This window comes from Gymnodraco acuticeps, unplaced genomic scaffold (genome assembly GCF_902827175.1).
Source record: "Gymnodraco acuticeps unplaced genomic scaffold, fGymAcu1.1, whole genome shotgun sequence".
In the NCBI taxonomy this organism is placed as follows: Eukaryota; Metazoa; Chordata; class Actinopteri; order Perciformes; family Bathydraconidae; genus Gymnodraco; species Gymnodraco acuticeps.
The window spans coordinates 134,541-161,576 of NW_022991779.1; the positions used below are offsets into that span (position 1 = coordinate 134,541).

Sequence of the window (27,036 nt, forward strand, 5' to 3'; positions counted from 1 at the left end):
TAGGCCTAAGTCATTTTCAATGTGGGCCGCCGTGCCGACTTAATTCATTTGTAATTGTTACTTGGCTGTGGGTGCCCTGTCATGATAGGTGTTTATATAAATGGTGTTGTTTTGTGTGGTAGAGGGTCGCTGTGAGGGGGGGTCAGAGGGCCTAGGTATAAAAGTCACGGCTCGTCACTGGTTACCTCATTGTAAAGAGTAGTTTTAGTGTTATAGTGACTGCCTTCACTCGTAAAAGTGATATCTCACTGATATCAGCCCCACTGTTTTCTGCTCTACAGCCGCACAATATCCAATCACTGCTAGTGGAACAACACGTTCTCACTCCCAAACCGTCACAGGTTGACGGTCGGTCAGGGCCCCTCCCCGTTACTTTATTACGGACAGGGTACCTTGAGAGTCAGTTTTCAACGGGCAGGGCGTCCCATTGACTTGCATAGAGCTCCCTGAACGTTGGTAATAGACAAATTGGGATCACGGTGAAATGCTCTCCGCAGATCCATTCTCACAGCGTTTATCAACCTTCTTCTTACTCAATATCAAGCCACACTTATTGTTTTTACTTCTTTATTTTAATTGAATAATGTAGGACTTTTGTTGCCGTCAGTTATGGGGAGAGTAGGGGCTCAGAAAACTGAAATCTGTATTGTTTCATCGTTTTTTCCTTCTAATTTTGTATTATTTTCTAAACCACACACTGTTATTTACTCAACAATAACACATACTTATCCTTGTGTTTATTTATTTGTTTGATTAATAAACACAAGTTGGAGTCCGTCAGGACCGAGGGTCAGAGCAGCTCATAGTAGTTGCTTTAGAGAATTTTACACCCGGAAATAAGTATTCTCTCCGCTTCGCTTGACAAACCCTGTGATAGTCCTCAAGCTCTGTGATTGGATGTTTGAGTGTGCGCTGAGGGTTACGCCGAGCGTCGAACAGCACTTTGAAATGGGATGGAACCACGGCAGACTGTCCAAAACTGGATTGGAACGGGTCCACCCCGTCCCACCCTCCCCCATCCCGTCCCCAGAACTACACATGCTGGCTTCACAACTTGTTCCATGGCACGTCTCTACTGGGAATTGTAGTTTTAAAAGACGTTTTCGTATTTCCCATAATAAGAAGTTGCCAGTATTAAACTGTCTACACCCTGGAGGTTTAGGGGATAGGAAACACTCAAATTTAAAACATATAATTAATAAATGGGTGAAAATTGCTTGTGCCCATAATGGGCAGCATTACACCCACATGACAGCTAAGGTCAGAAGAGCTTTATTTAACAGCTGGTCTTATGTCTGTGACCCCTCCTGTTCATTGATAAGCCTGAAACATGCACTTGTCAAGGTTCAGAGGCACATTTTGCAAATATGGCAGTAGCCATCGATCAGCTTAAGATAAGATATACTTTATTGATCCCAAGTTGGAAACATTTGCGTTACATCATGTGTAACAGTTGTAAATGTGCAGTGGTGTTTATTTGTAAATCATTTAGTATAACCACACACATTCTGTGTTTTATATTTAATAATTCTGTGTTCTTTATTCATTGAATGTTCAATACCTGACAAGGTCGGAGATGAAAAACTTGGGTTGCAGGTTCCTCAACAGTGCATTACAAGACATCTATCAATATGTGTGTATACCTCCACCATTAAACTGTCGTATTCTGCACATTTCTTATACTATCTACATACATCTTATAAGAGTATAATGTATAATATTATGGGCTCAGAACAGTCTCATAATACACACATGCACACAGAAGGATTCACACTTGTATTTCATGATCCACAAAAGGATTCAAACTTGTATTTCCGGATCCACACTTGTGTTTTTCAATGCACACATAAATGTGTTCCGTTTCATATACATGTAAATAAAATCCAAATACAGAAAAAAGTTTTACATATGTATTTTTGATCCTCACATATTTATTTTCCGTTTAAAACCTCTGCACCTGCCAACACAAACAGCTTTCTGTGCACGGATTGCTGTGCATTCGTGTGTGGGTTTTTTGAGACTCCTCTGACGGTCAGCCGATTCGTACTTGTAATTTTTTCTATCTATAGCCAATCAGATGTCTCCTTCATTCTAAGCCAATCACATGAGCGCGCCCCCACGAGGGTAGATTTCATGCGTTCATGACACTACGCATTTTGCGCAGTCCGGTCAGCTCGCTAAACAGAGGGCGGAGCTTCAGGTGATCATGCAGAGCTGCGTGTCTCCGTCAGACTCAGCAGCTGATCTGATCTCTCTCTCGCGTCCCGTTATACTTCACTCGCGGTTATGTCCATATCGATCAGATCCAGCTTTCCTGATCGGCCTTTATAGAGAGCACCGATCAAACTATCAAGAGTGAATATCGGCCGATAATGACCGGCGGGGCTCCCCCCATTGACAGTTCACTGTCTAGCACTGGCTTCGTAGTGCACTGATCGATTAGGCTAAGCTAACCTGTAGCTGCTCCCTCCACACTCACAACAACTTCATACAGACATAAATAAAGCAGCTGTATTCGCCATACAGGAAACAAACATTTAAAACGGTTTTGCCTGTCGTTTTTGTGTACACAAGCATTCATCAATGGTTCGGAAAGTGGCGCTGTACCTTAATAATATAAAAGATTGTATTTGCGTGCATTTCCTGTTCGGAAAGTGGCAATGTACTGACTGAGAGTGGAGATGTCCTGACATTAGCGCCTGCAGGCACAGCGCAAAATGCGTACATGAAGCGCTACGTCATGAATGCAAGAAATCTACCCTCGTGGAGGCGCGCTCATGTGATTGGCTTAGAATTGAGGAGACATCTGATTGGCTATAGATAGAAAAAATTACAAGTACGAATCGGCTGACCGTCAGGGGAGTCTCAAAAAACCCACACACGAATGCACAGCGATCCGTGCACAGAAAGCGGTTTGTGTTTGCAGGTGCAGAGGTTTTAAACGGGAAACTAATATGTGAGGATCAAAAATACATATGTAAAACTTTTTTCTGTATTTGGATTGCATGATGCATGAAACGGAACACATTTGTGTGTGCATTGAAAAACACAAGTGTGGATCCAGAAATACAAGTTTGAATCCTTTTGCGGATCATGAAATACAAGTGTGAATCCTTCTGTGTGCATGTGTGTATTATGAGACTGTTCTGAGCCCATATAATATCAGTTCAAATAAGTGCTTAAACATGCAGTAGTTAACATTGCAGGAAAGCAATATATTAGTACTTTGACAGGCTTAATAGTTATAGTTAATACCTAAAGTATTCTTTAATGTTTAAATAAAGCTATTACAGCCTGGCTCATAGGCTGCAACAAAGATGGGAGACTAGACAAGTATTAGTTTGTCTAACTGTGTCTCCTATTAATATCTAATAATACTGTGTGTGTGTGTGTGTGTGTGTGTGTGTGTGTGTGTGTGTGTGTGTGTGTGTGTGTGTGTGTGTGTGTGTGTGTGTGTGTGTGTGTGTGTGTGTGTGTGTGTGTGTGTGTGTGTGTGTGTGTGTGTGTGGTGTGTGTGTGTGTGTGTGTGTGTGTGTGTGTGTGTGTGTGTGTGTGTGTGTGTGTGTGTGTGTGTGTGTGTGTGTGTGTGTGTGTGGTGTGTGTGTGTGTGTGTGTGTGTGTGTGTGTGTGTGTGTGTGTGTGTGTGTGTGTGTGTGTGTGTGTGTGTGTGTGTGTGTGTGTGTGTGTGTGTGTGTGTGTGTGTGTGTGTGTGTGTGTGTGTGTGTCAAATCAATGGATCTTACCTTTTTAGAAGTGTTTCTTCCTTGCCCTTTTCTAACACTAACAGGAACACGGTATGGGTTCAACCAACCCAGTCTCATACAAAAACGTGTAATAACTACGTTGGTCCACAACGTAGGACGTAGTATTTCTACAAAAACGCCTCTGAAATTGTAAGATCCCTATGTTTTTTTTCACCATTCATTCCAATGGCTGGCGTCTGTCACGTGATCTTCACATTTCTCCATGCAGAAAAAAAAAACATGGCCGAACTTCGTTTTATTCTCGGTGTAAAATGCCTATTTTAAAATTAGTTTGGCCATTAAAATGCGTTTTGATGTCATTTGATGCGAGAAATATGAGTTGTTATTTCAGATTATGTGTGCAGTGGATGTACATGATCTTTAGTTTGCTTGTTATTATGAAGATTACTTCAGGAAATTGTGTCGATACAACGTTTTCATTGTTACCAAGGTGGTTGCTAGGGACGCTGCTATCGATATTATTACTGTTATGTTGTGTAACTGTTTAATGGTGTTATATGTATTGCTACCCCCTTCCCCGTCAATGTATAGTGTTGGTCCACAGCGCAAACGTATTAGTTTAACAACATTCACATCTAAAATTGTGGCATAGATAGATACGTTATTTTCCCCTGTGCAATTCTCCATTTACTCAACAATAACACATCATTATCCTTGTGTTTATTTATTTGTTTGATTAATAAACACAAGTTGGAGTCCGTCAGGACCGAGGGTCGGAGCAGCTCATTTGCTTTACAGAATATTACACCCGGAAATAAGTATTCTCTCCGCTTGACAAACCCCGTGATAGTCCTCAAGCTCTGTGATTGGAGAGTGTGCCGAGCATCGAACAGCACTTGAAATGGGATGGAACCACGGCAGACTGTCCAAAACTGGATTTGAACGGGTCCACCCCGTATATCGTCTTTTATGGCGAGGGATGGAAAACGATGGAAACGGCATATGATAACACCCCATAATTGACGTAGAGCTGTTGAGGGCTGGACCGTTAACCATTATTTGAACTCTGGTGCTGTTTTGACCCTTTTCATAGGCGTTACGACAACATCGTGTTTTATGGCGAGGGATGCGTTTCCATGGAAACGGCATATGGTGAGATGTCAGATTGGACGTAGAGCTGTTTAGGCATGGAGAGGTGATATACAGGTGAAGATTGTGGGACGACCGGACCGTGTCCATTGGAGCTACAGCAACATCATGTTTTATGGCGAGGGATGCGTTTCCATGGAAACGGCATATGATGAGATCTCAGATTTGGCGTAGAGCTGTTGAGGGCAGGACCATTAACCATTATCTGAAGTCTTCTGCTGTTTTATGGCGAGGGATGTGTTGCCATAGTAACACCACATTACGTAACATAATAATAATAATCGCTCCCGTCCTGAGGCGGGAGGGCGGGGGCGTCTGCCTGAGGGGTAATCAGGGAGACACCCAACACGCCGAGATTATTGGCCGCAGCCGCCATCTGTGCTCCGAGCCTGAACATTGTGTCCAAATATTCCACGCCGCCTTCACACACTTCCAGATATCTAGCAACGGGGGCGAGATGAAGGCCGGACGCGCAGACATGTGTGCTGGACCCTCCTGGCCGCCGGACCCGAAAATACCGGACAACGAAGCGTCCTCGTCATCTTCCTCCTCCCGGAAAGCGGCCACCTGGCCCCTCGGGAGGGTGAACATGAATGGCACCTCGTCCTCCTGTTCCCCCATCTCCACCACCTCGAGGTCCTGAAAATGATTCGGCAGGCGTTGCAGGCCGGCGACGGGTTCAGGCCGTCCTCGGCGTGGTCCGGCCCCAGACACTGGAAGCACAGGCGGTGCGGATCAGCCCCCGCGATCAGGCCAGGGCATGTCGGGCAGGTCCGGTGCTCAAGGAGTGGTTCCATGCTTGCTTTTCTCTTTCTCTTTTCACGTCTCTTGCTCAGTGTTTCACTTCCGCTCGCTGAAGAGAAAGGGATGACAGTCAGGAGGCGAGGCCTCCTTTTATACGGTGAGATGCGCGCGCATTCAAGTAAGCCCGCCCCGGGGCCGGCTACATATAGAAGTCTCAGTAGGTGAATGCTTGCATGATAAGGTAGTACCCATAGAGTCCAGTAGAGGGCGGAGCCTGTGAGAGATATAACCAGGCATCTATTGCACGTCTGTCCGTCCTGGGAGAGGGATCCCTCCTCTGTTGCTCTCCCTGAGGTTTCTCCCATTTTTCCCTTTAAACTGTGGGTTTTCTTCGGAAGTTTTTCCTTGTACGATGTGAGGGTCTAAGGACAGAGGGTGTGGTATTGTCATACTGATATTTTGTACAAACTGTAAAGTCCACTGAGACAAATGTAACATTTGTGATATTGGGCTATATAAATAAACATTGATTGATTGATTGATAACCAGCATAGTGATGATTCCATTGAATAGCAACAAAGTGCAGGCTTTTTAAAATGTGTGAAGTCGATACACATCAGAAAGTCTCAAGTTGTGAGAATGGTTGTACCATAGAATATCACTTAAAGTGGACCTATCATGCTATATTTGACAAATATATTGTAGGGCCATATATAAAACATGTCTGTGAAGTTTTTTTTTCAAAATACCAAACAGATCATGCATTTTATCCATGCCTCATTTCGCTCTATTTGCTCTTTTCCAGCCCTGTTTTTGCAAGGCCTGATTCTGTGACGTAGTTTTAATGCAAATGAGCTGCAGGAGGAAAAGAGAGGCTCCGTCCTCCGTGTTTTATTCTTATATGATTATATAGAGTCGTTATTCATTTGTTTTAAAGCTCAATAAATAACAAAGAAGACCTTTGACCGGCACTTTTCTAATTTTGTCCAGAAGATTTAAAATTTAACGGACATGTTGACCGGCGGAAAAAAATCTAACTGAAACTCTGCCGCACGGTCCCCTCGTCCCTTGGAAGAGGCGGAGAGGTAGGTGTTTGTCATCTGCTGGTGGACTACCGGAGAGAATTACAGCGAGGGAGGGATTGCATTGAATTACAGCAGCAGGAGCAAACGCTTGCCTCTGGGAGGGAGAAAAAGAGCCACAGCGGAGAATAAACAGAAGGGCAACCATGCGCGGGAAGTCTTCTTCGCTGCTTTTGTGGCAGACTACAGCGCCAGTTACAGGCCTGGCATATGTACTACAGCGTCTCCAGCGCTTTCGAGCGTCAATGGCCGTGGCCGTAGCCCAACCCCCCATTCCCCTGATATGTGGAGAGTGGCCCATATAGGCGGAGCACCCCTTTTCTGACATCAGAAAAATTAACGTCTGGATCAGCTCCGTTGCAGCCCCGTTTTTAGAGATTTAGGTATATGGAGGAAAAGAGAGAGGGTTGTGTTTTCTGACACTTGGTGAGTTCCCTGACACACCGGGGACACATATTCATGTATAAAAGACGTACAAAAGTGCATTTTGCATGATAGGTCCCCTTTAATGGAGCTTTGTAAAAATGCTCGTCATCATTAAGGTATGATTGTGCAGTGCCACACCTTCTCACACAAACTAAACCCACTAATAAAACAACGAAAAATATACAAGTTTAGCTTATTTTTCGTTTTTTTATTGAAGAGGATTAGGGCCACATGGGAAAACATTTTTGGCATCAGACCAAAAGTAAAATCATCTTTAAGTCAGAATTGACGTCATCCAATCGCAGCGCACAGCCGGCGCACACCTGCTGGGGAGGAGTACAAAGGCCGCGGACTATCACCACTCTGGAGGCTCTGTTGAGTGAACAGACGCCTCTCGCTACTTGCTCCTTAGTGAATTCTGTTGAACTGTGGTTAACCTTGTGTGATTAGTTAGTGGTTAGTCGTTTTTGATTCTGTGATTGTCGCCTTTAGTTTAGCTGTGTTTTGTATAGATTCTTTGGTTAGTTGTACCACTTTTAAAGTGAGGTTTTGTTTCGTTCTTTATATTAATTGTTTTCCCTGTATGCCATTAGACTCCTTTTTTAGAGTCCTCCTTTTGTTGGGTTATCAACCTGTGCCCTTTTGGCCCTTTTGTTTGTTCAGGCTGCACGCCTTCCCTTTTGTTTCATCCTGTTCTGTAATAAAACCACTTATAATTATTACCAATTACATACTGGTGTGTGTGTTGCATTCCTCTTCCCCTAGTTGGGACGTAACAGAGATCCTTGACTGTGTTCACTGGGAAGAGTTCTGTTTGTACATTAGCCTTGAAATAAAGGTATTTTCTGTTTAAATCTGTATTTGGGTCCTGCCTGCTTCACTCAACCCTGACAAAATCATCTTTAAGTCAGAATTCAGTTTTTTTTTCTCAGAATCAAAGTGTTTTTTTTACTTTCAGTCACATCCCAAAACATTGTCCTAATGTGGCCCTAATCCTCTTCCGTACTTTTTCACTTTTTCCCTTCATCATTAACTGGCATGTCCATCATGTATGTTGTGAATGTGGAAATCAGGCTCTTGCACATGGGGTGGTATTTCTCAATAATGGAGTGTGATAAAAAAAAATGTATAAATCTGTCCAGAAGAGTTGCGAGCGTCCCTGAGCCCTCATGAGCTCACAGCTTTTAAGTCATGCGTCGAACTATGAGCGACAGTTAGGTGTTAGATAACAGAGGGCGTTGGTGTAGACATATAAAGACTTCATGAGAAGTGAATAGGAGCGGCATCTGTTGGAAACCTGAAAAACAGAGGGGCAGGTAGTTTTCCTGTTAACGTCAGAGAAGACCTTTGAACAAGAAGCTCCCCCTCTGCATTTTGACCCAGAACACAAAGCTGAACCGCAGGGAGACAAATCGTGTCTTAAGACAACATCAAGGGTGGGGTATTTACCTGGTAAAGCTAGTATTTGATGAATTATGGATGAATGCCGGTGACTCTCGGGTAAGTTACCTTTGTATGTCAATTTAATTACGTTATCCTGTGTGCACAATTGGTCCGGTCAACAATGTCTTTCTTAGTCTGAATTCAGTTTAAAGGTGTTTCCATACTATGAGTGATATTTTCGAACATTGACAAGAATTTATGAAGGTTTTTGTCTAATTGTTGGACTTGTTTGTTTTATTTACACTGGCAATTCCCGGAAAACGCAACATAACTAGCACTGTTTGTGTCTTTTCTAACTAAACTCTTCCAGAGAATAGGGGAATAAAAAATATATATAAATTCTAAATGTTACCAAATTTGTAAGTGTATTTTATTTTGGCAAACTTCTTGAATGGCTGCTTGTGTTAATATTCCATAGCTTGTACTTTTAGATCTTATATTGTAAAATATCATTTTGGAATCAACACCAATATTAAGCTACCCTATCACCTCCACTATCTCGAAAGTTAAAAGAAAAGCACTGCCATACCTAGATGGGCGAATTTGAACCAATGAGATTCAATGAGAATTGTTTCAATAAGTAAAATACTTCCTCTTCTTTTCTCAGGTGCCGTTTCATTCATGAAACATCAGCTGCTGCCACGTTCTTTCACAAGAGAGATCACCTTACACTGAGCCTTGACCCCAGCGTTTTTCAACAATGCGGTATTTCACATCTTTAAAATAAAAAACAAACAAAATAAATACTACGTTATTGTTTAAACTACGGTGCCACACACTTCTGCATTTTAAGAATCAGAGATATCTGACTAATCTGACATCTTTGGCTCTTTTTTCGCAGACATCTTCAGAGGATGAGGAGTGTTTTCAAATGTGTGCTCTTTGTTCCCATCGCACTCTGTGCTATCTACTTAATATCTCCATCTGTAAAGTGAGTCTGCGATACATTTACGGGACACTACATACAAGAACAATTTCTGTAAGCCTAAATGCTAACATTACTTAATGAACATGTGTTTTTATTTTTTGTTTTAGACTTTTAATAGGCTTCATACCTATGGAGAAATGCCATTTGGAAAGTGCAAAAAATCTGGACAGCAGTGTGGACGCCAGCCTCAATCTTCAGTAAGACCAGAAGACCGTTTACAATTTGGCTGAACAGATTGTGTTTAAGTTACACATTTCCTGTAGTAAGCTTCAGGTTGGTAAAGAAGAGTATTATAAAAGGGAATTCAGTCTAACAAAAAGACTTTTGTTTTATATTTCAGGTCCAGACCTGATGTGCAAACCTGTACATATTGGAAAGCTGCCATCATCTGGGAAGGGCTGTTTGACGCCCGCCTCTACGACGAGATGCACAAGATGAAAGGATCCTCTGTGGCTCTAACAGTCTTTGCTGTGGGCAGGTTGGTTTCACATGAATAAAGTAATAACTCTAAAGATAATCTGTCGTCAAACCTAAATACCTCCTCCAGCTCAGCCAACTGTATGTTTAGTGCATTAATGTTTAACTAGGTGATGGTTGGACAGATTGTAGAAATAAAAGTTGGCTGCACCAGGTTTCTGTTAAAGCAGACAGGGGTATAACAAACTGTAAAAAATGACCAAAAGAATGACCCCCCAAAAAACCCAGTGCTTATAGTTACTATAGCTTACTTTGAAAATATATGTTTTACTGTGCTCATAAACATGTGAAGTGGACATGCTGCATCTAGTGTTAAAATGAATTGTAGTGCAGTTACAGATAAAATCATAGGCTACTGTTTGTTTTGTCGGTTCTGGTCACCAGATCAGATACCACTGCCCCAGCACATTGCAGCAAACCGTTTTTACTTGCAGCAGCAGACGAAAGAAGATCTGCAACATTTTGTCGCACGAATCAATGGACCTCAGTTTCCTCTGGAGGTAGAGTGATAAGAGTCGAACAGAAAAGTGACTTGTTTTCTTTTCCTCAAAAGATACCTTGATGCTTACCTACACACATTCCTGAACTCAGCCGAGCAACACTTTATGGTGGGTTTGCCCGTGACCTACTACGTGTTTACGGACATGCCAGAGAAGGTGCCTAACATCAAGTTGTCTCCTCTGAGAAGCATGAAGGTGATCAAAGTGGAGAAGAACTCCAGGTGGCAGGACATCTCTATGATGCGAATGAAGAGCATATCAGATGTGATAGAGTCTGATATTCGCCACCACTGCACGCACGTCTTCTGCTTTGATGTGGATCAGGTATTTACCGGCAGATTTGGATCAGAGGCTCTTGGGGATTCAGTGGCTCTGCTCCACGCCCACTACTACCACCTTCCAAAGTATTTTTATACCTACGACCGCAACCCAAACTCCAAGGCGTACATGAAAACTGGGGATTTTTACTACCACGCTGCCATCTTCGGAGGCTCGTGGAAGAATGTGAAAGCGTTGACCGAGGCCTGCTATCAGGGCATCATGGAGGACAAACAGAACAATGTTGAAGCTCTGTGGCACGATGAGAGCCATCTGAACAAGTACATGCTGCTCCACAAACCCAGCAAGGTTCTCTCTCCAGAGTACTGCTGGGATACCAGCATCGGTTTCAGGCGCGACATACAAGTCACCCGATTACTGTGGGCACCAAAATATTATGACACACTTCGCACACCTTAAAAACTTGACAAATGCTAACAAATGTAATGTCTCAGGTTCTCGTGCTCCCTGGCTCATTTTGTTCTCTCAGGAATTACTTTGCAGATCTGCAAGTATTTTCATAATGGAGTGACAACTTCTTATATAAATACACGCTTTTATTTTACCCGGATATCAAATGTTTTTGTTGCATCTGGTTACAGATGTATATAAGTCAACTTTTTACATGTTTGATCAAACTGTCTGCACTTGTTGATCCAGCTTATTTATTTGTATGTCACTTTGCGAAATGCCACTCTATCTCTGTTTTTAACTGATAGTTATTGACACTCAAATGTTGTCAAATTTTTTATACATCTCAATAGCAGTGGAGAGCCGTGACTTTTCTACCTAGGCCCTCTGACCCCACCCCCCTCTTCCCTCGAAAAAAAAAAAAAGAAAACATTTTTACGTCACAGCCTATACTTCAGCGGAATATCAAAACAGCGGCCCGGGGTGCAAAACGCATCAATGACAGCGACCCTCTACCACACAAAACAACACCATTTATATAAACACCTATCATGACAGGGCACCCACAGCCAAGTAACAATTACAAATGAATTAAGTCGGCACGGCGGCCCACATTGAAAATCACTTTGACTTACCTTTGATGATCAAATCACCTAAACACAAAGTCCATCCTCCTGTCTTTTTGGATGAAGTACTTGATGGCGTCGTCATGCAGCTGATCCTTTGCTTTTAAAGCAATCAGCAATTCCTTCTCGATCGAAATTCAGGCCAAGTCTGACAGTCGGACTTGCCCAGTCGTGGACCTCGAGTAGCTTTTTATGCGCTTCAGCGCAGAGAAGGACCTCTCCACAGAGGCAGTGGACACAGGTATTGTCAGGATGATGCATGAGAGGGTGTACACCTGTTTCATGCTTTCACTCAGTCCTTTTTTGAGGAGAAACTGATGAATGTCGGCTGAGCTTTTCCCCAAAATGTCAGACATGCCGTACATCACGGCGAGTTCCGTGTGCAGTCGAGGCTGGTCGAAATATCCGCCATAGCTCTCCATCAAACTGTTCAAGGCAGCAGTTGGGAAATAGTTACAGTAATGCCCGAACTGTTGCGGGTACAGAAGGGCCAGGAATTCCAGCTTTTTGTGGTCACTGAAGCGGTTGGAAATCTGGGTTAGCAGGCTGTCAATTACGCTGCAGTGGAGCTCCCTGTACCGTGCACGAACGTCTCCTTGAGCTCCACGGCCGCGCGGAGGACCAACCAAAGCCTGGGTTTCATCGTAGACGCTGTCAAAGTTCCCCTTTTCCTGTTCAATTTGTCGCTGTAGCTGATCCACTCTGGCCAGGCAGAACTGCATATCAAAACCTTTGTTCTGAAGTATTTCAAAAACAACATCCGAGTAGGAGAAGATAGCGTGGAAGGTTTTCAACCAAAAGCTGAAATCGAAGCTGGTAAGGAGGGTGATGTATCCATCAGAGCAATGAACAGTTTCGTCATCAAACTCTGTGTGATGGTCTACGATGTGCTCGAACACCTACTGTACGAGAGTAATGCTTAGTTTAGAAAAAACAACTTATAGACCTCCAGTAAACACTAAGATTAGCTTTTCATTTAATGTAATACTAGCATAGTTCTTTACCTTCATGTTTTTATGAGTGGGTAGTTTCCAACACTAAATCATTTATTTATTATTGTTAATATTTCCATTACGTTCATTGTTATTATTATCTTACCTCTCTCAATTCCCTGGTCTTCTCTGCCACTGTGCACACCAAGCGAGAATGAAAGCACCAGCGAGTAGGAGCTGCCCGTGGAAGCCTATGCTGGCAAATATCATCCAGTAGCTTGGTGCGCTTTGCTGAGCGGCTGAAAAAGGTGGCCAAGCCAGAGAGGTGGGAGAAGAAGACCTTACACTCTCTTATCTTGGAAGCTCCCTTTGACAAGACGAGATTTAAGATGTGAGCATAGCAGTGAATGAAAAGGGCCTGTGGAATTGTTTCCTTAACTTTCGCTTGCACCCCATTCAATCCAGAGGCCATAACAGCTGCTCCATCGTAGCACTGCGCGACCACTTTGTCAATACAGCCACTCTCCCTCAGGAACTCCAGCAGCCGTGTAGCTATGGCCTCTGCTCGTTTGTCCTCTGTCACATCTTCGTACTTGAAGAAACGCTCTTTTATCCCATCGTCAGTGACATATCGAAGCACATATGACATCTGCGCCACGTTGCTAATGTCTGTCGTTTCATCCAACATGACCGCAACAAAAGGTGCCTTCCTCAGCTCCTCTTTCATGCTATCCGTCATTACACTAGCGACAGCGCTGATCAGGTCATTCTGAATCCTTGAAGATGTGCCGGTAAATACTGTTGATGTGGCGAGGTGTGTGTGCAGGTCGCTGTCATATTCTGCCACTAAATCCAGCAACTCTATGTAATTCCCCTTGTTTGATGAAGTTACACTCTCATCGTGACCTCGGAACGGACACTCCTGCTTGCCCAAGTACACCACACAATTTATCAGGCGTTTCAAAATTCCTCGGTTCCTCTTCACCTTTTCATTATGAAGGATGACACCCCGGCGTTGTTGCTCATCCAGCTGGAGCTCTATCCTGGTGTCCCCAAATGTTTTAAGCCGAATAGTAGCTCTGAGGTGACCTGAAGCATTCTGATGGCGATGTGCTGATTTGGATAAACTTCCTAAATCAGAATATCCATCTCTGGCCCATGACCCACTGTCCGCACCAAAAAGCAAGCAATCCCAGCAGTACAGCTTTTGTTCCCTGGTTGATCCGGTCATCCAGTTGTATCTGGCGTAATTGCCGATATTAAAATGCCTCTCGAACCGTTTGGTTTTTTTAACCAAATTAAGCTGTGGTGTTGGTCGCCCTTTGGTAATTAACTCCAATTTATCCGTGTAACTCATTCTTGAAAAAGACTCGGTTAGTAGTTTCGCAACGATGTCATCACTATCACTAACGTGAGCCATCGTGAATGAACGTATGCTAATTCCGCCTAGCTTGACCCGTTGATATATCACATGCATAAACTTGGCAGCGCAGCGGGCGGAACTTGTCATAAAGTCCGCGATAATAAAGCCCTCCCATTTAGAGGGAAGATATGATTGGTCAATTGTTCTGTCACTTGACATTACTCTCTCGTTGTTTTACTATAGCGGGCCCTCTGTGAATCGCATAGAGGGCCAGACGAGCTTTTTTCATGTAACCCTTCACATTCAAACAGAAACTGAACAGGCAGATTCGAAGGATTTATTTCTTTGGAAATTTTATTTTAAATACAATTAAATCAAGTTTTTTTCGGTAAAAATATAACAAAAATAATATTTAAAAAATATATATTTAAAAAAAATAATATATTTTTTAAATGTTTTTAAATATTATTTTTAGAATATCTTAGGCCCTCACAGAGGGCCTAGAGGGCCCTGACGGCTCGCCACTGCTCAATAGCTTTTCTTCCCCCTGTTAATGTGTGATTTGTGTGTCAGTCTTTCCTCTTCTGTAAAGCGATGTGCTGCTCTTCGTTAACTGTATTCACAGTGTTCATGTACAATGTCTATTAATTATATCTTCACCAATTTAAGATATAATCACCATAATGTCAGTGAGTCAGTGTGGCAGCGGGGTGTGGTTAGGGCGCCGGCTGCTGGAGTGAAGGGAGTGGCTCGGCCTGAGGCCAGACAGCTGATCGGAATCAGGTAATCAGGTACGGAATAAAAGCATGTGGTAACCTGGTTCTGGTCTGTTTTGCAGTAGGCGGGATCCTGGAAGGTCGCCAAAGGACCGTTTGAGACCTGTGTATACTTTGTTTGGAGCTAATAAACGCCTGTGATGAACCAACCGGCTCTTTCCGTCCCTATTTGAACCCTGTGTGAGCGGAGAGGCTCACAGTCAGATTAATATGTTGTCTTCAAAGCATCCAATTTGAATGATTTGACAACGTATTGAAATGGGGGTCGTAGACATACATGCTAACAACAGAGAAACGTTATGTTAGGGATGTCTTGCCTTTAGTTCATTCAGAATGGAACAATAGAAACATATGTATCCCGTGACTGAAGTGGCTTCCTGCCATTTCTCAAAGATGTGTTGGAGGAATGGACATTTAATATCATCGTATCAGTTTCTGAAGAAAGCTTAAAGGGAGAACCCAGTATGCTGTACTCTGCTAAGCTTTAGTAGAAGAAAAGGATTTGAATAGAATTTGCTGAAGTTGCATTGACAAATCATTAGAGCTCGATCAATATTGAAAGTACATTTGTTTGTTTACTTCGCCAGTTTTGTCATTAATTGACATTAGTTGTTCTTTCAGTCTGATATTCATTATGAAATAGCACTTCAGTTTAACCCAGATGAGCTTTGAATGAGCTGGTGTGACTCCTGATGCCTGAACTCTTTCTATAAATTTGTACAATTGGAGTAAGATGCTCCTTAGGGTGGTCCTTAGTGCCATGTACATTTTCGAATTCATTTATTTTAAGCTCAAACCACCGGAATTCGTTATGATAGTCAGGAAAACTCTCCTGGTGAATTGTATTCAAATTCCAACAGCATTTACCCCTCCCTCATCAACCTTGAAGTTTAGCCTCAGTAGGGTGGTCATTAAAATTGAAAGTCGGAAAGTCTAAGCTCCAACCCCCAGAATTCATTCTATTAGTCAAGAAAACTCTCCTGGTGAATTTTTTTTCTCAATCTGACAACATGTACCCCTCCCTCATCAAGCTGGGCTGCCACACCAGCAGCCACGGTGCTACAACTGAGGCTAAACTTCAAGGTTGATGAGGGAGGGGTACATTTTACGAATACAGTTCTTGGATATGTCGAGATACTTAAAATCAAATAAAGAACAGCTATGCAGGGGCGGTTCTAGGGGGGGGGGGGGGCAGTGCCTCCCTAACACTGACCTCTGACCCCCCTGTGGCCCCCCTAACAATGAAAAGTTTTTTTTTTCTTTTTTTAAATGTATATTTTCTGGTACTCGGTTTGCCAAACACCGCAGGATTTTGTTGCTGTAATGTGGGATTGTGCAGACACCCTTATGTAAAGTAGAGATGTAACTGTTCATTACCTTTATTTTTATATAAATATGGTGTTAGTGCAAACATTGCACTATAACTTAAGCTGAAGCTAACAGTAATAACTATAAGATCTATCTGAAATAAACAAGTGTACTGAAACAAATACCAATAACTGTATTGCATTGTTTTCTTATGCGCAACTACTTCATACAGTCTAGTTCTCTTTTTCGTCCTGCATTTATTGTGCCCCCCTCAGAAAATAACTGGCCCCCCAGTGGCCCCCCCAGTCAAATTGGTCTAGAACCGCCACTGCAGCTATGTAAGATGCATTTGAAAGAAGAAATTCAATTTCCTCGGTCACATCAACAGAACTAAATTATTCACATTTCTATAAAACAAAGTAAAAAAACACACAAATATCTGACAGGATAAGTAAAGTTATTTTGATGCTGAGCTCTAACCAACATATCGGTATCTTGGCCTTGTCATCTTGATCGAGGCAAAAAAGAAACAGGATTTATCAAAATTGTGAGGTAAATGAAATGAACTTTTAATATTTACACCATTTTTTATACCATTATATTTACCGCCCCTTTTTGAACTCTGCCTTGCCCCCGGGCCGTCCGCCCGAGACCCCCTCCTCGAACTCTGCCTTGCCCCCTCCTCGAACTCTGCCTTGCCCCCGGGCCGTCCGCCCGAGACCCCCTTCTCGGCTTCCGCTTTGCCCCGGGATGTCCGTCCGAGTCCCTCCTCCGGTCCCACTCCACCCACCCTGTTGGACGTTTTTAACTCTTTTTTTTTTAGGGATGTCTGGGATCCGTCCCTTGAAGGGGGTGGGGGTCGTCTGTCACGGTCTGTCTGTCACAGTCTCTCTATTTTGTGTTTTGTCTGTCTCTGGTTTCCTGTTTTATTTTGAAAAGTGTTCACCCCCTGTCTTGTCTGTTGATTCTTGTCTCTGTGTTTGCCCCCCTGTGTCTGATTTCCTGATTGTGTTCACCTGGTGCCCCTGTGTTTTCTCCTCCCTCCTCACCTGTGTCTTGTTTCTGTAGTATCAGGCATAATAGGGTAGGAACCTTTATGATGTAACATGTTGTGCATCGGTGATTAATAAACGAACGAGAGCAAGTCAACCTACACGTTGGTCCAATCCTTTCCTATGCAAGAGCCTATAAGTTATAGTGAACACTTATAACAATAGAACAGTTTCTTTGATTAGTCCTGTGTGCATTTAGGTTCGTTTTTCCTGTTAGTCTTTGTGAGATTGTTACGGTTGCTGTTTCTGTCTGCTCATTAATCTGCCTGTGAGTGTTTTCAGCTGTGCGTGTAATATGTAAATAAGCTGCGCAGTAGCCCTGACGTCATTGGCTGCCCATCCTCTGGTCCTCCTCTGAAGATAGTGATTGGATTGACATCATCCAATCGCAGCGCACAGCCGGCCTCACACCTGCTGGGGAGGAGTACAAAGACCGCGGACTATCACCACTCTGGAGGCTCTGTTGAGTGAACAGACGCCTCTCGCTACTTGCTCCTTAGTGAATTCTGTTGAACTGTGGTTAACCTTGTGTGATTAGTTAGTGGTTAGAGTCGTTTTTGATTCTGTGATTGTCGCCTTTAGTTTAGCTGTGTTTTGTATAGATTCTTTGGTTAGTTGTACCACTTTTAAAGTGAGGTTTTGTTTCGTTCTTTATATTATTTATTTTCCCTGTATGCCATTAGACTCCTTTTTTAGAGTCCTCCTTTTGTTGGGTTATCAACCTGTGCCCTTTTGGCCCTTTTGTTTGTTCAGGCTGCACGCCTTCCCTTTTGTTTCATCCTGTTCTGTAATAAAACCACTTATAATTATTACCAATTACATACTGGTGTGTGTGTTGCATTTCTCTTCCCCTAGTTGGGACGTAACAGAGATCCTTGTTTGTCTTGACTGTGTTCACTGGGAAGAGTTCTGTTTGTACATTAGCCTTGAAATAAAGGTATTTTCTGTTTAAATCTGTATTTGGGTCCTGCCTGCTTCACTCAACCCTGACAACATCATCTTTAAGTCAGAATTCAGTTTTTTTTTCTCAGAATCAAAGTGTTTTTTTTACTTTCAGTCACATCCCAAAACATTGTCCTAATGTGGCCCTAATCCTCTTCCGTACTTTTTCACTACAGTTAGGCGACAGTTAGGTGTTAGATAACAGAGGGCGTTGGTGTAGACATATAAAGACTTAATGAGAAGTGAATAGGAGCGGCATCCGTTGGTAGATAACACACCTGAAAAACAGAGGGGCAGGTAGTTTTCCTGTTAACGTCAGAGAAGACCTTTGAACAAGAAGCTCCCCCTCTGCATTTTGACCCAGAACACAAAGCTGAACCGCAGGGAGACAAATCGTGTCTTAAGACAACATCAAGGGTGGGGTATTTACCTGGTAAAGCTAGTATTTGATGAATTATGGATGAATGCCGGTGACTCTCGGGTAAGTTACCTTTGTATGTCAATTTAATTACGTTATCCTGTGTGCACAATTGGTCCGGTCAACAATGTCTTTCTTAGTCTGAATTCAGTTTAAAGGTGTTTCCATACTATGAGTGATATTTTCGAACATTGACAAGAATTTATGAAGGTTTTTGTCTAATTGTTGGACTTGTTTGTTTTATTTACACTGGCAATTCCCGGAAAACGCAACATAACTAGCACTGTTTGTGTCTTTTCTAACTAAACTCTTCCAGAGAATAGGGGAATAAAAAATATATATAAAATCTAAATGTTACCAAATTTGTAAGTGTATTTTATTTTGGCAAACTTCTTGAATGGCTGCTTGTGTTAATATTCCATAGCTTGTACTTTTAGATCTTATATTGTAAAATATCATTTTGGAATCAACACCAATATTAAGCTACCCTATCACCTCCACTATCTCGAAAGTTAAAAGAAAAGCACTGCCATACCTAGATGGGCGAATTTGAACCAATGAGATTCAATGAGAATTGTTTCAATAAGTAAAATACTTCCTCTTCTTTTCTCAGGTGCCGTTTCATTCATGAAAAATCAGCTGCTGCCACGTTCTTTCACAAGAGAGATCACCTTACACTGAGCCTTGACCCCAGCGTTTTTCAACAATGCGGTATTTCACATCTTTAAAATAAAAAACAAACAAAATAAATACTACGTTATTGTTTAAACTACGGTGCCACACACTTCTGCATTTTAAGAATCAGAGATATCTGACTAATCTGACATCTTTGGCTCTTTTTTCGCAGACATCTTCAGAGGATGAGGAGTGTTTTCAAATGTGTGCTCTTTGTTCCCATCACACTCTGTGCTATCTACTTAATATCTCCATCTGTAAAGTGAGTCTGTGATATATTTACGGGACACTACATACAAGAACAATTTCTGTAAGCCTAAATGCTAACATTACTTAATGAACACGTGTTTTTATTTTTTGTTTTAGACTTTTAATAGGCTTCATACCTATGGAGAAATGCCATTTGGAAAGTGCAAAATATCTGGACAGCAGTGTGGACGCCAGCCTCAATCTTCAGTAAGACCAGAAGACCGTTTACAATTTGGCTGAACAGATAGTCCTGAGACCAACACAGACATTTATCTATCATGTTGAGAAGCCGCAGGTTTCATCTGATTGGACATAAAGCAGCAACAACAAATAAGTGGTGGTTTTTGTATTTCACCTTTTTGAATAATTCCTAAGAAGAAGGTGTATTTATAAATAAATGTTGGCTGAATTAATGGAGCCACATGAAACTATTTGTGCTTAATCCATACCAGAAGGGTAGCTATTTTATACGTTTAACCTGAAATTGCAGTTAACGTTTTGGTGCAACAGAATTGAACTGAATCTAAGTTGAGTGTAAATATAAAACAATACTACTAAAAATATTTAGATGCATATGACGTGTTTAAGTTACACATTTCCTGTAGTAAGCTTCAGGTTGGTAAAGAAGAGTATTATAAAAGGGAATTCAGTCTAACAAAAAGACTTTTGTTTTATATTTCAGGTCCAGACCTGATGTGCAAACCTGTACATATTGGAAAGCTGCCATCATCTGGGAAGGGCTGTTTGACGCCCGCCTCTACGACGAGATGCACAAGATGAAAGGATCGTCTGTGGCTCTAACAGTCTTTGCTGTGGGCAGGTTGGTTTCACATGAATAAAGTAATAACTCTAAAGATAATCTGTCGTCAAACCTAAATACCTCCTCCAGCTCAGCCAACTGTATGTTTAGTGCATTAATGTTTAACTAGGTGATGGTTGGACAGATTGTAGAAATAAAAGTTGGCTGCACCAGGTTTCTGTTAAAGCAGACAGGGGTATAACAAACTGTAAAAAATGACAACAAAACACAAAAGAATGACCCCCCAAAAAACCCAGTGCTTATAGTTACTATAGCTGACTTTGAAAATATATGTTTTACTGTGCTCATAAACATGTGAAGTGGACATGCTGCATCTAGTGTTAAAATGAATTGTAGTGCAGTTACAGATAAAATCATAGGCTACTGTTTGTTTTGTCGGTTCTGGTCACCAGATCAGATACCACTGCCCCAGCACATTGCAGCAAACCGTTTTTACTTGCAGCAGCAGACGAAAGAAGATCTGCAACATTTTGTTGCACGAATCAATGGACCTCAGTTTCCTCTGGAGGTAGAGTGATAAGAGTCGAACAGAAAAGTGACTTGTTTTCTTTTCCTCAAAAGATACCTTGATGCTTACCTACACACATTCCTGAACTCAGCCGAGCAACACTTTATGGTGGGTTTGCCCGTGACCTACTACGTGTTTACGGACATGCCAGAGAAGGTGCCTAACATCAAGTTGTCTCCTCTGAGAAGCATGAAGGTGATCAAAGTGGAGAAGAACTCCAGGTGGCAGGACATCTCTATGATGCGAATGAAGAGCATATCAGATGTGATAGAGTCTGATATTCGCCACCACTGCACGCACGTCTTCTGCTTTGATGTGGATCAGGTATTTACCGGCAGATTTGGATCAGAGGCTCTTGGGGATTCAGTGGCTCTGCTCCACGCCCACTACTACCACCTTCCAAAGTATTTGTACACCTACGACCGCAACCCAAACTCCAAGGCGTACATGAAAACTGGGGATTTTTACTACCACGCTGCCATCTTCGGAGGCTCGTGGAAGAATGTGAAAGCGTTGACCGAGGCCTGCTATCAGGGCATCATGGAGGACAAACGGAACAATGTGGAAGCTCTGTGGCACGATGAGAGCCATCTGAACAAGTACATGCTGCTCCACAAACCCAGCAAGGTTCTCTCTCCAGAGTACTGCTGGGATACCAGCATCGGTTTCAGGCGCGACATACAAGTCACCCGATTACTGTGGGCACCAAAATATTATGACACACTTCGCACACCTTAAAAACTTGACAAATGCTAACAAATGTAATGTCTCAGGTTCTCGTGCTCCCTGGCTCATTTTGTTCTCTCAGGAATTACTTTGCAGATCTGCAAGTATTTTCATAATGGAGTGACAACTTCTTATATAAATACACGCTTTTATTTTACCCGGATATCAAATGTTTTTGTTGCATCTGGTTACAGATGTATATAAGTCAACTTTTTACATGTTTGATCAAACTGTCTGCACTTGTTGATCCAGCTTATTTATTTGTATGTCACTTTGCGAAATGCCACTCTATCTCTGTTTTTAACTGATAGTTATTGACACTCAAATGTTGTCAAATTTTTTATACATCTCAATAGCAGTGGAGAGCCGTGACTTTTCTACCTAGGCCCTCTGACCCCACCCCCCTCTTCCCTCGAAAAAAAAAAGAAAACATTTTTACGTCACAGCCTATACTTCAGCGGAATATCAAAACAGCGGCCCGGGGTGCAAAACGCATCAATGACAGCGACCCTCTACCACACAAAACAACACCATTTATATAAACACCTATCATGACAGGGCACCCACAGCCAAGTAACAATTACAAATGAATTAAGTCGGCACGGCGGCCCACATTGAAAATCACTTTGACTTACCTTTGATGATCAAATCACCTAAACACAAAGTCCATCCTCCTGTCTTTTTGGATGAAGTACTTGATGGCGTCGTCATGCAGCTGATCCTTTGCTTTTAAAGCAATCAGCAATTCCTTCTCGATCGAAATTCAGGCCAAGTCTGACAGTCGGACTTGCCCAGTCGTGGACCTCGAGTAGCTTTTTATGCGCTTCAGCGCAGAGAAGGACCTCTCCACAGAGGCAGTGGACACAGGTATTGTCAGGATGATGCATGAGAGGGTGTACACCTGTTTCATGCTTTCACTCAGTCCTTTTTTGAGGAGAAACTGATGAATGTCGGCTGAGCTTTTCCCCAAAATGTCAGACATGCCGTACATCACGGCGAGTTCCGTGTGCAGTCGAGGCTGGTCGAAATATCCGCCATAGCTCTCCATCAAACTGTTCAAGGCAGCAGTTGGGAAATAGTTACAGTAATGCCCGAACTGTTGCGGGTACAGAAGGGCCAGGAATTCCAGCTTTTTGTGGTCACTGAAGCGGTTGGAAATCTGGGTTAGCAGGCTGTCAATTACGCTGCAGTGGAGCTCCCTGTACCGTGCACGAACGTCTCCTTGAGCTCCACGGCCGCGCGGAGGACCAACCAAAGCCTGGGTTTCATCGTAGACGCTGTCAAAGTTCCCCTTTTCCTGTTCAATTTGTCGCTGTAGCTGATCCACTCTGGCCAGGCAGAACTGCATATCAAAACCTTTGTTCTGAAGTATTTCAAAAACAACATCCGAGTAGGAGAAGATAGCGTGGAAGGTTTTCAACCAAAAGCTGAAATCGAAGCTGGTAAGGAGGGTGATGTATCCATCAGAGCAATGAACAGTTTCGTCATCAAACTCTGTGTGATGGTCTACGATGTGCTCGAACACCTACTGTACGAGAGTAATGCTTAGTTTAGAAAAAACAACTTATAGACCTCCAGTAAACACTAAGATTAGCTTTTCATTTAATGTAATACTAGCATAGTTCTTTACCTTCATGTTTTTATCAGTGGGTAGTTTCCAACACTAAATCATTTATTTATTATTGTTAATATTTCCATTACGTTCATTGTTATTATTATCTTACCTCTCTCAATTCCCTGGTCTTCTCTGCCACTGTGCACACCAAGCGAGAATGAAAGCACCAGCGAGTAGGAGCTGCCCGTGGAAGCCTATGCTGGCAAATATCATCCAGTAGCTTGGTGCGCTTTGCTGAGCGGCTGAAAAAGGTGGCCAAGCCAGAGAGGTGGGAGAAGAAGACCTTACACTCTCTTATCTTGGAAGCTCCCTTTGACAAGACGAGATTTAAGATGTGAGCATAGCAGTGAATGAAAAGGGCCTGTGGAATTGTTTCCTTAACTTTCGCTTGCACCCCATTCAATCCAGAGGCCATAACAGCTGCTCCATCGTAGCACTGCGCGACCACTTTGTCAATACAGCCACTCTCCCTCAGGAACTCCAGCAGCCGTGTAGCTATGGCCTCTGCTCGTTTGTCCTCTGTCACATCTTCGTACTTGAAGAAACGCTCTTTTATCCCATCGTCAGTGACATATCGAAGCACATATGACATCTGCGCCACGTTGCTAATGTCTGTCGTTTCATCCAACATGACCGCAACAAAAGGTGCCTTCCTCAGCTCCTCTTTCATGCTATCCGTCATTACACTAGCGACAGCGCTGATCAGGTCATTCTGAATCCTTGAAGATGTGCCGGTAAATACTGTTGATGTGGCGAGGTGTGTGTGCAGGTCGCTGTCATATTCTGCCACTAAATCCAGCAACTCTATGTAATTCCCCTTGTTTGATGAAGTTACACTCTCATCGTGACCTCGGAACGGACACTCCTGCTTGCCCAAGTACACCACACAATTTATCAGGCGTTTCAAAATTCCTCGGTTCCTCTTCACCTTTTCATTATGAAGGATGACACCCCCGGCGTTGTTGCTCATCCAGCTGGAGCTCTATCCTGGTGTCCCCAAATGTTTTAAGCCGAATAGTAGCTCTGAGGTGACCTGAAGCATTCTGATGGCGATGTGCTGATTTGGATAAACTTCCTAAATCAGAATATCCATCTCTGGCCCATGACCCACTGTCCGCACCAAAAAGCAAGCAATCCCAGCAGTACAGCTTTTGTTCCCTGGTTGATCCGGTCATCCAGTTGTATCTGGCGTAATTGCCGATATTAAAATGCCTCTCGAACCGTTTGGTTTTTTTAACCAAATTAAGCTGTGGTGTTGGTCGCCCTTTGGTAATTAACTCCAATTTATCCGTGTAACTCATTCTTGAAAAAGACTCGGTTAGTAGTTTCGCAACGATGTCATCACTATCACTAACGTGAGCCATCGTGAATGAACGTATGCTAATTCCGCCTAGCTTGACCCGTTGATATATCACATGCATAAACTTGGCAGCGCAGCGGGCGGAACTTGTCATAAAGTCCGCGATAATAAAGCCCTCCCATTTAGAGGGAAGATATGATTGGTCAATTGTTCTGTCACTTGACATTACTCTCTCGTTGTTTTACTATAGCGGGCCCTCTGTGAATCGCATAGAGGGCCAGACGAGCTTTTTTCATGTAACCCTTCACATTCAAACAGAAACTGAACAGGCAGATTCGAAGGATTTATTTCTTTGGAAATTTTATTTTAAATACAATTAAATCAAGTTTTTTTCGGTAAAAATATAACAAAAATAATATTTAAAAAATATATATTTAAAAAAAATAATATATTTTTTAAATGTTTTTAAATATTATTTTTTAGAATATCTTAGGCCCTCACAGAGGGCCTAGAGGGCCCTGACGGCTCGCCACTGCTCAATAGCTTTTCTTCCCCCTGTTAATGTGTGATTTGTGTGTCAGTCTTTCCTCTTCTGTAAAGCGATGTGCTGCTCTTCGTTAACTGTATTCACAGTGTTCATGTACAATGTCTATTAATTATATCTTCACCAATTTAAGATATAATCACCATAATGTCAGTGAGTCAGTGTGGCAGCGGGGGTGTGGTTAGGGCGCCGGCTGCTGGAGTGAAGGGAGTGGCTCGGCCTGAGGCCAGACAGCTGATCGGAATCAGGTAATCAGTTACGGAATAAAAGCATGTGGTAACCTGGTTCTGGTCTGTTTTGCAGTAGGCGGGATCCTGGAAGGTCGCCAAAGGACCGTTTGAGACCTGTGTATACTTTGTTTGGAGCTAATAAACGCCTGTGATGAACCAACCGGCTCTTTCCGTCCCTATTTGAACCCTGTGTGAGCGGAGAGGCTCACAGTCAGATTAATATGTTGTCTTCAAAGCATCCAATTTGAATGATTTGACAACGTATTGAAATGGGGGTCGTAGACATACATGCTAACAACAGAGAAACGTTATGTTAGGGATGTCTTGCCTTTAGTTCATTCAGAATGGAACAATAGAAACATATGTATCCCGTGACTGAAGTGGCTTCCTGCCATTTCTCAAAGATGTGTTGGAGGAATGGACATTTAATATCATCGTATCAGTTTCTGAAGAAAGCTTAAAGGGAGAACCCAGTATGCTGTACTCTGCTAAGCTTTAGTAGAAGAAAAGGATTTGAATAGAATTTGCTGTAGTTGCATTGACAAATCATTAGAGCTCGATCAATATTGAAAGTACATTTGTTTGTTTACTTCGCCAGTTTTGTCATTAATTGACATTAGTTGTTCTTTCAGTCTGATATTCATTATGAAATAGCACTTCAGTTTAACCCAGATGAGCTTTGAATGAGCTGGTGTGACTCCTGATGCCTGAACTCTTTCTATAAATGTGTACTATTGGAGTAAGATGCTCCTTAGGGTGGTCCTTAGTGCCATGTACATTTTCGAATTCATTTATTTTAAGCTCAAACCACCGGAATTCGTTATGATAGTCAGGAAAACACTCCTGGTGAATTGTATTCAAATTCCAACAGCATTTACCCCTCCCTCATCAACCTTGAAGTTTAGCCTCAGTAGGGTGGTCATTAAAATTGAAAGTCGGAAAGTCTAAGCTCCAACCCCCAGAATTCATTCTATTAGTCAAGAAAACTCTCCTGGTGAATTTTTTTTCTCAATCTGACAACATGTACCCCTCCCTCATCGAGCTGGGCTGCCACACCAGCAGCCACGGTGCTACAACTGAGGCTAAACTTCAAGGTTGATGAGGGAGGGGTACATTTTACGAATACAGTTCTTGGATATGTCGAGATACTTAAAATCAAATAAAGAACAGCTATGCAGGGGCGGTTCTAGGGGGGGGGGGCAGTGCCTCCCTAACACTGACCTCTGACCCCCCTGTGGCCCCCCTAACAATGAAAAGTTTTTTTTTTCTTTTTTTAAATGTATATTTTCTGGTACTCGGTTTGCCAAACACCGCAGGATTTTGTTGCTGTAATGTGGGATTGTGCAGACACCCTTATGTAAAGTAGAGATGTAACTGTTCATTACCTTTATTTTTATATAAATATGGTGTTAGTGCAAACATTGCACTATAACTTAAGCTGAAGCTAACAGTAATAACTATAAGATCTATCTGAAATAAACAAGTGTACTGAAACAAATACCAATAACTGTATTGCATTGTTTTCTTATGCGCAACTACTTCATACAGTCTAGTTCTCTTTTTCGTCCTGCATTTATTGTGCCCCCCTCAGAAAATAACTGGCCCCCCAGTGGCCCCCCCAGTCAAATTGGTCTAGAACCGCCACTGCAGCTATGTAAGATGCATTTGAAAGAAGAAATTCAATTTCCTCGGTCACATCAACAGAACTAAATTATTCACATTTCTATAAAACAAAGTAAAAAAACACACAAATATCTGACAGGATAAGTA

The 27,036-nt window shown here is 42.5% G+C and overlaps 4 protein-coding genes across 6 annotated transcripts in view; 2 read left to right on the forward strand and 2 right to left on the reverse strand.

Annotated features, from left to right (window-relative positions):
* LOC117535187 (N-acetyllactosaminide alpha-1,3-galactosyltransferase-like) overlaps nt 1–11,542 on the forward strand; it is a 32,878-nt gene extending 21,336 nt beyond the window's left edge. The window contains exons 1-6 of one of the 2 annotated variants that reach the window (XM_034199576.1): nt 7,967–8,605; nt 9,156–9,253; nt 9,390–9,479; nt 9,584–9,673; nt 9,817–9,954; nt 10,507–11,542. In XM_034199576.1, coding sequence (XP_034055467.1) covers nt 9,249–9,253; nt 9,390–9,479; nt 9,584–9,673; nt 9,817–9,954; nt 10,507–11,191 — 1,008 coding nt within the window. In that variant the 5' untranslated portion in view covers nt 7,967–8,605; nt 9,156–9,248 and the 3' untranslated portion in view covers nt 11,192–11,542. Of the gene's footprint in view, nt 1–7,966; nt 8,606–9,155; nt 9,254–9,389; nt 9,480–9,583; nt 9,674–9,816; nt 9,955–10,506 lie in introns of those variants that run through there. The other variant, XM_034199577.1, reaches the window with a different exon arrangement.
* Nucleotides 11,543–11,854: 312 nt separating this feature from the next.
* LOC117535179 (zinc finger MYM-type protein 1-like) lies at nt 11,855–14,476 on the reverse strand. Its single transcript, XM_034199561.1, has 2 exons — nt 12,907–14,476; nt 11,855–12,707 (listed from the first exon to the last, which is right to left on the reverse strand). The coding sequence occupies exons 1-2, from the start codon at nt 14,320–14,322 to the stop codon at nt 11,946–11,948; spliced, it is 2,178 nt and encodes a 725-aa protein (XP_034055452.1). The 5' UTR covers nt 14,323–14,476; the 3' UTR covers nt 11,855–11,945.
* A 3,650-nt stretch (nt 14,477–18,126) lies between these two features.
* LOC117535151 (N-acetyllactosaminide alpha-1,3-galactosyltransferase-like) lies at nt 18,127–22,053 on the forward strand. 2 transcript variants are annotated; one of them, XM_034199517.1, is made up of 6 exons: nt 18,127–18,662; nt 19,213–19,310; nt 19,447–19,536; nt 19,641–19,730; nt 20,206–20,343; nt 20,905–22,053. In XM_034199517.1, the coding sequence occupies exons 2-6, from the start codon at nt 19,306–19,308 to the stop codon at nt 21,587–21,589; spliced, it is 1,008 nt and encodes a 335-aa protein (XP_034055408.1). In that variant the 5' UTR covers nt 18,127–18,662; nt 19,213–19,305; the 3' UTR covers nt 21,590–22,053. The 2 variants fall into 2 exon arrangements, with proteins under 2 accessions (XP_034055408.1, XP_034055407.1); XM_034199516.1 differs by having other exon boundaries at nt 18,127–19,310.
* Nucleotides 22,054–22,249: 196 nt separating this feature from the next.
* LOC117535150 (zinc finger MYM-type protein 1-like) lies at nt 22,250–24,097 on the reverse strand. The gene is made up of 2 exons (XM_034199515.1): nt 23,302–24,097; nt 22,250–23,102 (listed from the first exon to the last, which is right to left on the reverse strand). Exons 1-2 carry the CDS (start codon nt 23,872–23,874, stop codon nt 22,341–22,343), a joined length of 1,335 nt encoding a protein of 444 aa, XP_034055406.1. The 5' UTR covers nt 23,875–24,097; the 3' UTR covers nt 22,250–22,340.
* Between the last annotated feature and the right edge of the window lie 2,939 nt (nt 24,098–27,036).